The following is a 12,908-nucleotide window of genomic DNA, read 5'->3' on the forward strand; positions in this document are numbered from 1 at the left end:
GAAATAATAATAATAACAATAATAATAAATAAATAACATTTTCAACGACGGTTAGGAACCGTGAAAAATAATGCACACACGCATTCAGTTGGTTTTGGTTCGGCAACAGTCATGGGCCGACAACATCGAGTGGTCATCTACCATGCGTTTCCAACGCTGTGCTTAATCGCGATGATTTGCCTTGTAGCGACAACCACTTCGAGGACGACTACGACGATCACCGACTTGTCCGATGCACGTGATCGGGAGTCGGCGGAAGGAAATTTTGCGACCGGAACTGCTGTCGCCGACCTCAGCCACAGCAGACATCGTCGGTACATTATCTTGACACCCGTGCGGCAACAACAGGCGTTACTGTCACAACAATTTCCAAACGCAATCGTCCGATCGCGGGTGTTCGACAAGAAGTATGGCAAACTGTTGAGCTACAGATTGCGAAAGATGGACCGCGACAACCGTCTGTGACATCTGTCACCGAAAGACGACGATGTCGAACGTTGGGACGATCGCAATTTCATATCGTACTAAATATATATACACTGCAAGTACACCCACAACGACGATTGATCAATGTAAACTCGTAATAAATGTTATGACCTAATAATTACTGCAAATTATTTAATATGGCTGACAATACTGGTGATGCCGACAACCCTGCAGCAGGCCGACATTTTCAAACGCATTACGTGTAAATATTGCACTAATAATATTTTATTTTATTGTTATCGTTAGAGCTTGGAATTTTATGACCTTAAGATTAATACAACAAGATAATTGAAAAAAAAATAGTTTTTTTTTTAACCAAAACATATAAATAATAAAATACATTCGAACAGTTGAAAAATTGTATTTGCTATAATTAGAAAATACAAAATTTTATCAAATTTATTTTAATGATAAAATTTGACATGATTATAAACGAAAAAATATAATTCATGATTTTAATAATGAGCTCTGGTTTATCGGCTCCCTGCAGGTTTCAGAATATTTAAGCATTTTAAGGAACTTTGACCCATTCATTAGTAACCTGTTTTTTTCATTATTATTATAAAAAAAATATATTTAAAATTTGTATACAAATGATGTAATAAGTAAAATCAATTTTAGAATAAATAGACGTGTCTTGCCTGAATTAAAGGAATATCCAGTGCCATTGCTCAAAAATATGTTTGCTATTTACAAAATTTTATGATACGCATGTTTCATTTTTATTAGGTGTACACTTATTAATCAATGATAAATCACGCATTCTTTCATATTTTATTATTTTATTCAAAACATTGTCAAGTTATACTTTAATAATTATTTGATACGAAGTAGACAGTATCGATTTTTAATTGGATATATTTTTTTTTAAATAAATCAATTTATGCGTAAACTATTCTGTTATTATAATTATAATGTCTTAATCTCATGTAGTATGAATTATTTAACGTTATTAAACTATACAATGAGACATGTTTATTTATTGTATACAAGTTACTTATTACTATTTTTATATTTTACTCAATGTTGTTAAATTATAATTAATTATGTAAACATTTGTTTGTAAATTGCACATATTTCAATATAAATATATATTTGTGGTATAATATTTTAGAAGAGTTTTATTAATTTTACATTAAATATCTATTTCAAAATTTATCTTAAAATATAAAAGTTGGATTTAGTACGATAGAATTAAGATTTGAATAGCTACAAAATATATGAGAAAAAATTTGATTTTTCTCGTTGTTAGATTTAAAATCAGAATAATATTTTGGCATGTAATTTTATTTAGGGAAAGAACTATTTAAAAATATTAACATTCGATTTAGAACATTGATAAAAACCTATTCGTATTTAGTTTACGAACTTAGTACGTATATGATTAAAGTAGTGTATGGTACACTCGTGCTCAAACTCCTACATCGCTCATATAAAATTAAAAATATATGTTATCACTTGAAAAAAAGTAAAAAAAAACATTAAAAAAAAAAAAGTTATAATAAAAATCGAAGATAATTTTTCATTGAGTAACCTTTAAAAAGTATCACATTTTACAGTATTGCTTTACAACAATTCAATGTGTATAGATAGGAAAAGCATAATAATAATTTGTTGAAAACTTTTTTTGTACAGGTATGTTATAATTAAATACATCGAGATGTTTAGCATGCATATAGTGTTACAATTAAGTTAGTATATAATACTATATATTTATTATGTCTATATAGATTTTGTTATTGTTATTGTTATTATTATTATGATTATAATTTATAACACTAATATGATATTTTAGTGTGTCGGTACATACCACGGATAATAACATTCCATTTGATGACGTGTAAGTGATTAATATGGATGTGCTAGAACTATAAGGGCTGTTTATTATTTTAAAATTATCTTTTCCACTAATTAATAATTTTATAAAATGTGTAGGTAAGTGTCGTTTATTCTTTATCATTAATATTAACACGTTTTACTAACTCTAAATTGGTTGTTGAAATGAAAGTAGGTACTTCTTAATTTATTTTTTAAACACTTATGAGTGTCTAATTTTAATTTTTTGTGTTTAGTCCTTCCCTCTAATCATACTCAGTCATGGATCTACTTTTGTCTAGTAATAAACAATATTAAAATATAAATGATTTAAATATGTAGCAGTAAAATTATACAATGTGACTGACATTGCATTTGACACAGATTTTCTTTAAACCACATTAGTGCTACTTTTACAATCCTTGTGTTTATATATTATATTATTATAAATACAATAAAATTGCTACATAGCAAAACATTTCAAATCAAAATTCAATAATTACACAGGAATGATTTTATAACCATGGTATTATTTATCTATATTTTTATGATTTGTTAACATATTTTTATTAATTTTCTTTTTAAACCTTAGTTCTTACGTGTTATACAACTGATATTATATGAATAAAATTTTAATTACCTATACTTATAATTTTAGTATACAATCTACTCATTAAAAAAGTTGAATTTCGAGATATAATAGCTCTTATACTAAATGTGGTCGTGTATAACAATATAATACAAGTAATTATATTATATCACGCAATAGTAGACGCTCTGAATTTTTTTCTTAGGCCACCATACAGAATATCATGTATACTGCTGAGAAAGAGATTTAAATACGCATCAATGCATTTTACTAATTTAGATGCTGATTTGACATTTTAATTTTATTTGCCTTACTTGATTTCCATTCATATAAATTCATGATAAATTATAATATTTATAGTTTTATTAATATTTTGTTCGGTGCATATTTTTTATACTAAATATTTTACGCGTTTATCTTTTTTAAGTTGACCACCGTGACAGGTTTTTTAGAAAAAAATTAGTATATAATGTCAAATTTCAAACATGATAAACGTTTTGAGGCCGATCAATCATATCAATATTCTTAAAAAGATTCTAAAAACTGAGTAGGTGCAGCAGTTATTTAAACGTGTATTTGAAGTATTAAACTTTGTTAAGTAAATAATATGACGTAATTGTTTTTTTTTATAGATATATATTCATCATCTATGTATATTGAAATTAAATGCTTCACTCCCGAAAACTACTACATCTGTCGTATATTCTCTAATGAATCAATTTCTCACGAATATCTCTACTCAAAATATAGTAAATTAATAAAAATTGTAAGTTGTGTGCTCTCAGAATATTGTAAGATTTTATAGTCTATGTCTAAAAGAATTTATTGTTTTTAAATCATGATAAAAAGCTTTAAATTTTGCTCTTAAAATTATTGTCATAAGAATGCTCATAAAATTAAGTTGTTTTATGTACCTCATTGATCAGTTAAATCCGATATCTTACTTAAAAAATCAAATTATTAATTAATATGTAAAATAGTTATATTATAATAATTAGTTATAACTTATAAATAAAATTATATTATTTATTTAATAATAAATGCGTTAATATAACCAAGAAATATGAAATTCTTAACTTCCGGAATCACAGGCCGAATCTCTTAGTCCTGATAACCTTATCTCTACATCATAAAATTTATCGTTGCTGCTAATTTGCTGAATTAAATTTAATTTTATTATATGTTTATGTAATCAATATTGTATTATTTGTTGATCGTTTATTCACTTTAATGTAATTTATATTTATATAAATAAATAAATAAGTAGTATGCAAATCTATTCCTATTATTCAGATGCTAAGCGTTATTTAGAAAAAAAATGTATATGAAACATAAAATAATAATATTAGGTACTCATATACTTGTAAATAAGTAATTACATACAAGTTTATAATACATCACATAATAATGCTTAAAATGAAAGTCGAAAATATCGGTGGAACGGAAGGTAGAATGCATTGAATTTATAGAACTTAATCCTAAATCTCAGTTCAATAGGAGAATGATATCGGTCAGTAACCTTAAACCTAAATAACAACCCCGTCATAACTCATCTAAAATATTATATTTGTGTTTTTTTTTTTTTGTTATTTATCAACTATGTTATTATTAAGTTATTATCAGTAAAACAAATAAAAAAATGTTTTAAGCTGAAATGGGGGTTACAGCTCCTTGATATTTTCAGTAACATATTTTAATTTATTTTATAACTGTATTATCTAACTAGTAGTTTTTCTTTCATTGATAAAATTACTATTATGGTTAGACATATATTTGATTCTTAATACACACATTATATTATTGATTTAACAATATAACTTATTATTTTGTAAAATAATTAAAATTGTATGTTTGTTAAATATCGTGTTATAACTCAAAAGTTACAACCTATATAACTATAAGAGTTCCACAAAAAAAAAAAAAATTAGAATATTGAATTAGGTAATTTTAATTATTGACAATGTTATCTACATTTCTGTAGAATGAGCTTAAAAATAATAATTAAGTATTATATATATTTATATGTTTATATTATTACATATATATATATATATATATATATATTGGTGTTTTTATGTGTTTGGACACTCTGAGTTACTAATTTAAATTTACCTAAAAAAAGTATTGGTATTATAAAACTGATTATTATTGGTTCATCAAATATAGTATAATTATATACATTAGAAATAATAATCAAAGATAATTTTAATTGTGGGTCCATAAGAAAAAAAATTTAAATCATTAAAAAGCAAATTAAAAATAATAATTTAAGTTCAAAACGCACCAAACCGCAATAATAATAATATGAAGTAGATTTAACACTTAACTATTATACTAATATCTATTCTGTAGATGTTCATAAAATGCATCAAGGCATAATTTGTAGAACAACAAAAAAGAATGATGTTAATAAAAACCTATATCTAGGGAAATGTATAATTATAACATCAAGCGTTCTGCGATATTGATGGTGAGAATCCAATAAAAATCGGCGGTTTTATCAGACATTCGTTTAAATGAGTGTTACAAATATTTGTCCGTACCCATAGACGCTAACCATAATATTATATACTTGTTATACGTATAAACTAAAAATAAACATTGTACAAATAGTATCTTATTTAATAAGTTCTTCAACTAGAATTCTATAAACAAATAAAGAATGTTTCCAGTTGACTATAAATATTTTTTTCTGGAAAATGCATTTCCTGAAAAAATAAAATAATAACTATATTAAACTTGGAGATCCTCGATTGCTTCCAAACTCAAACATTTGTGCACGAAACAACACATCATCGTATAATAATAATCGTATAATGTTATTTAATATTTTTATCAAAAAAATGATACGCATATGATGTGTGCATACGTGCATGTAGGACGGATAATTCGATGATAATATTAATATTATATTATTGTTATTATTATTGGTATCATATCCATGAGTCGTCGCAACGTTTCCGTGGTCAATCATTCTCATAATATTAGTGGAAAGGTGTTTATGGACATGGTCGTCATTTGCATACTGGACTTCCATTTTGTTTAAAAAATTTCTTTTCCTCGTTGAGACCGTGACCATTTAATCCAGAACTACGTGTACCGTATCACTGCGCAGACGGCAATGCATCAAAGAACCATATTCTTCGCTCTTTTGCAGTGTACGGCAATTTTCGCGTGCCATCTGAAGTCGAAGATTCCAAGATCGCAACGGTCCATTATCGAAATGCCGACGTTTTTCAGTGATCGTTTCGCGCAGGAGCAGCGGTGCTCTGTAGTTGGCTACGATGGACAGTACAGACAAATTTTCGAAGAAACTGTTGATGACAAACGCTATAGTGGTAGTTATTCGTTGCAGCCTAAAGCACAATTGCCAGCTGAACCCGAAAAACTGCGTAATATATATCTACTTACAGCTTACTTCTCAATTTTAATTGTAGTAATTATTATATTATCGAATAAATAATATGAATTATTATTATAAGAATAATATCATGTTAAAAATTTTATGATTTTGTATAATATTAAAACAATATAATATTCAGCTTGCATGTGGTCGGCGAGGAAAATATTTGTAACTGATACATAAAATATACCTATTGACGCTATTGTAGAGTGTAGACTGTATACGGATGAAGATGTGTACTATAAGTATATTATCGTAGTTGTACGAAATCATGTTCAATAAATAATAATACTATAAAATAGTTTATACTCGTATATAAAAGTAATATAAATTACTCACCAAACACAGTAGATACGCACCTTATTTTTAATCATATTTCTGTGTTGTGAACATGGTATTTTTTTTTATTTTTATTGCCAAGATTATAGTTTTCCAGAAGACGTATCGTCATGACTTTGGCGGGAGAAGAGATTCGTATTATTTTGATTAGTTCCTTTAAATATTTTTTTAGTTTCACCGAAAATGGTCGGGCCGATTTATATTATTTTAATAGTATTAGAAATAATGAAGTTATTTTGATATATACACATTTATGATATATATGAATAAAATTCAGCAGTCGATTCTTGGGGAGAGGAATCCATACTTCTTCCCCCCATGATGTGCTAAAATAAAAATAGCATTATTATGAAGGAAATAATAATATTTTTTATAGATTATATTATTATTAATGATATTGGTGTAGGAACTGTAACTTAATAATATAATTATGTTTTATTTGTCAATTACAAATTCATAAATAGTTACAATTTAGATAGTTCCATTGTTTGCTTTTAATTTAATCATCATTCATTCTCATTATAATAATAATAATGAAATTTGAAAAAAAAAAAAACAAACTAATAAGTATGTTTATCATTTTCAGGGTGCGTGAGAAATGATGATGCTTGGTGGTTGGCTGTAATCGAAAACATCAATAGAAACAATGAAAAAATATTACAACATGAGATAGAAACTAAAGAAACGTGTAGACAATTTCGGTGGATTTTATCGTGTAGCCAATAAATTAGATTAGCTTATCATAAATTGATAATGTATATAATTGTATTATATTTGAGTTAACATTGATTTAATTTACCAAATGTTTTCTTCTGCTACACTTTGTATAAATAAAATATTTCGAATACAATGGTAATTGTTGGAATGATTTTATTTTATCATATGATATCATATAAGAGCATATAAGATCATGAAGTACAAAATACATTATGTATTATGATTTATAACTTAAATAATAATTTATTACGTACATAAAATAGTTTCGTAACCGTGTGCTAAGTAAACAATAAATCGGCATAAGTTTACAGTAGTTGTATCATATAGGATATTAGTTTGCTTTAAAGTACATAAAAATACATAAAAATTCCTTACCTGTATGTTAGCCTATATTAAAAATTAATTGTATATTTTTAATTATACTATGTTTTATAATTTGTGTGTAAAAAATTATTGTCATTAAATGTAACAATTATATTATAACTATGTAGTATGTAATATATGGTTATAATATAATATATCTATACTATGTCATTAAAGTTATTTATTAATCAAAACTATTAACTAACCAATGATAAATAAATATAACTAAATACTGTTTTTAACAAATATTTTTATATAAATTTAAGAACAAAATTAAATATGATGACATTTTTTAAATTTTCAAAATATCAATCTTTTTATAAATAATTAAAAAACTTATTCAAATTGAGTAAATATAAACTTTGTTATAGAAGATAATATTTTTGATTACTTAAAAAATATTATGAATACGTTTTTAACATTAAAGTGAAATTTATTTTCTCATAATTAACGCGTGGACAGGCCGTTCGGATATTTGAGACTTCAGAGAATTCAGAGCTACTGCTGAAAATAACAAAATAGTATATTCGTTCAAAAATAAATTGAAACTGATTTAATAAAAAAGTAAAAATCAATCGCTAAAACTAAGATAAATTAATGAGATTGAGTTTCTTTTTATGAAGGTATCACTTTATATTTTTAGGTAGTGAATAGTAATACAATCATTAAAAAATATGAAGAAAATTGAACTTGAATATTAAAATAATAATAATAATATATTTTTTAATGTTATAATTATCACACTATCAATCGAGAGACTTTAACCTATAAATAAAAATTATTCTAATATAATTCAGTCTCTTATAATAGCATTGTAATATTATTAATACACTTTTAAATACAGTAAAGGCTTTCAGAATTTTCAAATCATTTCCCAACTTAGTATGAATAAATTAGAATTAAAATACGAATTTAAAAATGCTACAAACATATTTCAGATTATTTGAAAATATTAATTCGCCAAATAAGGTCATATTATGATATTTAATATGTTTGTTTTTCATATTTCAAACACCAGAATGTTCTGAAAACAATGTTTATGTTCACATTTCACAAACATGCACGTATGACAAAACAATGCTACTTCGAAGTGGAGGTTCATAAATAACAATCTCTTATCTATAACTCTATCTAACCGTATATATTGTATAATTATTATTCATACTTACATACGTGAACACTTGTGAACATTTTGTTTATACATAGAAATATACATCATTCATAATCATAATAATTAAAATATTTTTTATATTTCAATTTGAATTTTTAAAAAAACAATTTAAGGTGTGTATGAAAATAAAATAAAAGTTTATGTCAAAAATTAGTGATAAAAAAAAAAAAAAATAAAAAAATATTGTAGAAATAACGATAATGACTTTATTATTAGGTGTTAGGTTTATGTATTGAGATGTTAATATGATGTAATTAATTGGAGTTTCAAAACGTGTTTGGAAGACTATCGCGAAGTGTTGCTCTTACATATTTTGTATTTAAAATGTACAGAGGAGCTGATCTCGAACAAAGATGTTCATCCTGCCAATAAAAGTTATAAAACAATTTTAAAAAGCCGCAGAAATATGCCAAAATACGAGTAATATATTGTTATATTTGATTCATTTATTTCGTTTCTATTGGTAAATCGAGCAATACGAATTGTTGGCGCGTAATACTGTACTACGTATTATGTGGATTAGGTTCTTATATAAAGGACCTTATAAAAAAAACGCGCTACATATAATACCCACGTTTATATGCTTAAGACAACTAACATACTGATTTAAATTATTGTGCTAAATTGGTGAAATGACTTTCGCGGTATTATTATAGTGTATATAATATATAGTTTCCTAATTTTATTATTTGTTTATTTGCTAAAAAAAAAAAAATCATTATATAAATAATCATAAATTTCTTTTATCAAAAACTGTTAATCTGGGTCAAAACAAATGTCATCAATAAATATCTGTATAATCATAATATAATTTGTATAGTGCTTTTTAGTTTACTTCAATAAAAGTAACGCGAGTGACAAAGTTCGGACGAGACGCGTTATTAACAAAGAGTTCGAAGTTATTGATATATTGTTTATTATTTATTATTATACGATAAACGAAAATTGTGGAAACCGAAAAACGACTTCATCACGTCTTTGACATGTTTCCCGCTACGCCGCACATTAGTGTGCCACCAATACTTCATGTTTTGTATTATATTCAAGCTCGTATCCGTAAGATGCGTAGGTACAATATGCGCCTCGTACAAATGTACATAATATCATGACGGTACAGGTCTTCGCAAGAACAAGAGTCTAATTGAATTTAACGGGAACTATATAGTACAATTTCAGGCTGTGCATCCATATTTCCTCGTAGAAGGGTTGTAGCAGTGATATTCCTCGTAACTCGCGTATGTCATTCGCCCGTTCGTATATTACACGATGTATATGCATACTGGCGGCCTTGGGCGTGCTTATGAAAGGTTCACAGCGGGTTAAATCACTAATTACCTTGTCATCCAGACAACCCATTAGAAATGTCTCGTTGTCTTCTGTGTATATTCATTATTATTATTATTATTGAGAACCGTACACCGTGCGCAGCGTGTATTATATTAATATCGCAAACACACACGCTCACATCACCCCTTTGCAAAAACTCAAAACGTTTTGCTGCTACTATTGCTTCCTGCGCCCGTGTATATTACACACACACACACACATATAGAAACCTATGGTAAACAGTACATACTCGTATGGAGATTGGAGTAACAGAGTGCGAATGTGCTGTGAGTCGTAGGAAATTCGCATCGTTGTTGCCGGCAAGGGGCGTGCAGAGGAAACAAATGTTATTATAACATTTGTCGCAAACGCACGACTCACGGTGCTGGCAAATTGGTTGCTTTTATGCGTGGGCGTGTGTGTTCATTGCGCTTGTGTATACATAAGTATACAAATTGTACGCGAGGGTCCGGTGCACGAGGTTTATTCGACTATGTATATACACATACATTCCAAATTTACTGTTACTCGATCAATCCTTCCTCTTTATCTCTCTCGCCCTTCCCAACTATTACATCCCCCAGCACTATCTATCACTTATACCGCTCAGTCATTTTTCTCTCTGCCTTCGCAGTGTTTATCGATGCTAATGACAAGTACGCATATCGAGGTATCGAGGTATAACGCGGGTTGAATGTCCTATATAGGTACTGTAGACTGCAGGTGCGATTGTCATATAATTAATTTCTTAATATTATATTATTTTGTTTAAAACCGACCGTTTTACCCTTTGAGCGGTTTTTGGAAGCTTATTATTATTGTAGAGACGCAAGCGCGAGCCATAAAAGTGAGTTCTACTGGTGTGGCTTGTTTAAAAGCTTGATGGAAATTATTTTACCCCCCGCCGACTGTTTGAATTCATAAAATCGTTTGTTCTATTTAAAACTTATTATAAACGTCGTACGGCATTTAAAATGTACTTTTTTTTAATCTTAAATGACTCCCCGTCATTTTGTCAAAATAGCGTGCACACAGTATTAAAAGGGAATTAATAACTTAAAAAAATATATGTCAGTTTTTTTTTTACTATTATAATTTATTTTGTCATTATAAATACGTCGTAATAATTATATCGAAAATTATTTTGTTTGAAATAATAGCTATGAAACAAATATAACGTAAATTTAATAGGTAAGCTATGTATAATAGTTTTTAGGTTTGCTTTGTAGCTATTGATAATAATCGTATTAGGTAGCAGGTATTTTAAATAATACTTTAGATTTTCAAACTATTTACTATTTATTTTAATTTGTTTAATATTTAAAATTTGATATTTTTATTATTTAGTTATTATCCATAATTACATTTAATAAAATTGTTTATTATTATAATTTATAATACTATATATAATACTTATTTAAAAAGTTATAATATAGCTTTTAAAAGGTTGTTTTTTATACTAATAATTTTTACCGTCATTCTGTCAAAACTTTATACATACGCAATATTATAAAAATTAATTAAGAACTTTTTTTTTTTTATAAAAATTGTAATTTATTTTGACACAGTAATAATTAAGAAGCGTGACATCCATAACTTTGGTGTCATTCGCAGAGTTTTTGTTAAAAACAATATCTGAAAAGTAACCAAATAATGAAAATTGTTACCGTATCGAATTTTAATTTGTTGAGAATTACGTCATCGTGTTAAATTTCTATTTTTATAAAGTTGCGTGCATTAGTTTACCCTGAAAAATGTTTATTACTCACATATAAGTGCACGATAAAAAAAAATATGATGTATCATTAAATAATTTGAAAGTCATGGATTAAGGACTATGATATACAGTCGAATGGTTTACTATTTATTATACATAATGTGTATATAGTATAAGATACAAATTAATAGTTGTTTACTAACTAGATGGGGAATATAATTTATAATTATACTGTATTGACAATTTTAATTATTGATTGTATTTAAATCTTATGCCGACATTAAAATAAAAATATGTATAATTATTAAACAAAAACTATAACTAGTACAACTAATTTTAATATTAAACGATTGAGATTCTTTATTTTTGTAATAAATTTATTACCCAAATCCCAATTACATCATCATATAAGTTATTTTTCAATTTTTTTATAAAAATTGTGAGTTATACATACAACGTCCAAACTCAATGGGTTGCATTTCAAATCATCAAATGGACAGTATTTAATTAATTTGTAGTCTAAACCAAAAAATAGTGATTTGTTTACTCTAATATTTTATACTCTTATGTTCGTTATATGTTACTGTTACCGGCACAATAGCATAATAAATTTAAACTTAGTACAATATGTAATAATAATTGCTCCACTGTCATTGTTGACGCCATAACTGTTTTCGGACGACCCTTTTAAAATTGATTAACTTACTTAAACCTACTACTACTATACCGTGAACAAAACTTATATGATAATATTAACTTCTAATGCTGTTAAACGCACAAAACCATTTGTATAGTCGTTTGGCGATGTAATGTATAATTTATAATTGCAAAGGTACTATATACAAAAGTAGTATGACCGGCAAATAACCAATACATTATGCATACATATGGGTATATCTCCTGCGGTTTTTATACGAATGACATGTCGTCCTCGTGCGTTAACCGAATCGCATACCCAGTAGTTGGTTATAATATATAATGC

At 26.7% G+C, this 12,908-nt stretch overlaps 1 protein-coding gene across 1 annotated transcript; it reads left to right on the forward strand.

Moving 5' to 3' along the window:
• The first annotated feature begins 5,980 nt into the window (after positions 1–5,980).
• LOC112599232 lies at positions 5,981–7,403 on the forward strand. Its single transcript, XM_025346048.1, has 2 exons — positions 5,981–6,282; positions 7,219–7,403. Exons 1-2 carry the CDS (start codon positions 6,012–6,014, stop codon positions 7,356–7,358), a joined length of 411 nt encoding a protein of 136 aa, XP_025201833.1. The 5' UTR covers positions 5,981–6,011; the 3' UTR covers positions 7,359–7,403.
• Positions 7,404–12,908: the final 5,505 nt, after the last annotated feature.

Source organism: Melanaphis sacchari, unplaced genomic scaffold (assembly GCF_002803265.2).
Source record: "Melanaphis sacchari strain LSU unplaced genomic scaffold, SCAv2.0 Contig4_pilon_pilon, whole genome shotgun sequence".
NCBI classification, from domain to species: Eukaryota; Metazoa; Arthropoda; class Insecta; order Hemiptera; family Aphididae; genus Melanaphis; species Melanaphis sacchari.

Bases quoted from the DNA above. Each gene is read 5' to 3' on its own strand.
- LOC112599232 (XM_025346048.1), top strand. From the start codon at position 6,012: ATGCATCAAAGAACCATATTCTTCGCTCTTTTGCAGTGTACGGCAATT. The intron at 6,283-7,218 runs GTAATATATATC...TATCATTTTCAG, and splicing joins AGCTGAACCCGAAAAACTGC to GGTGCGTGAGAAATGATGAT.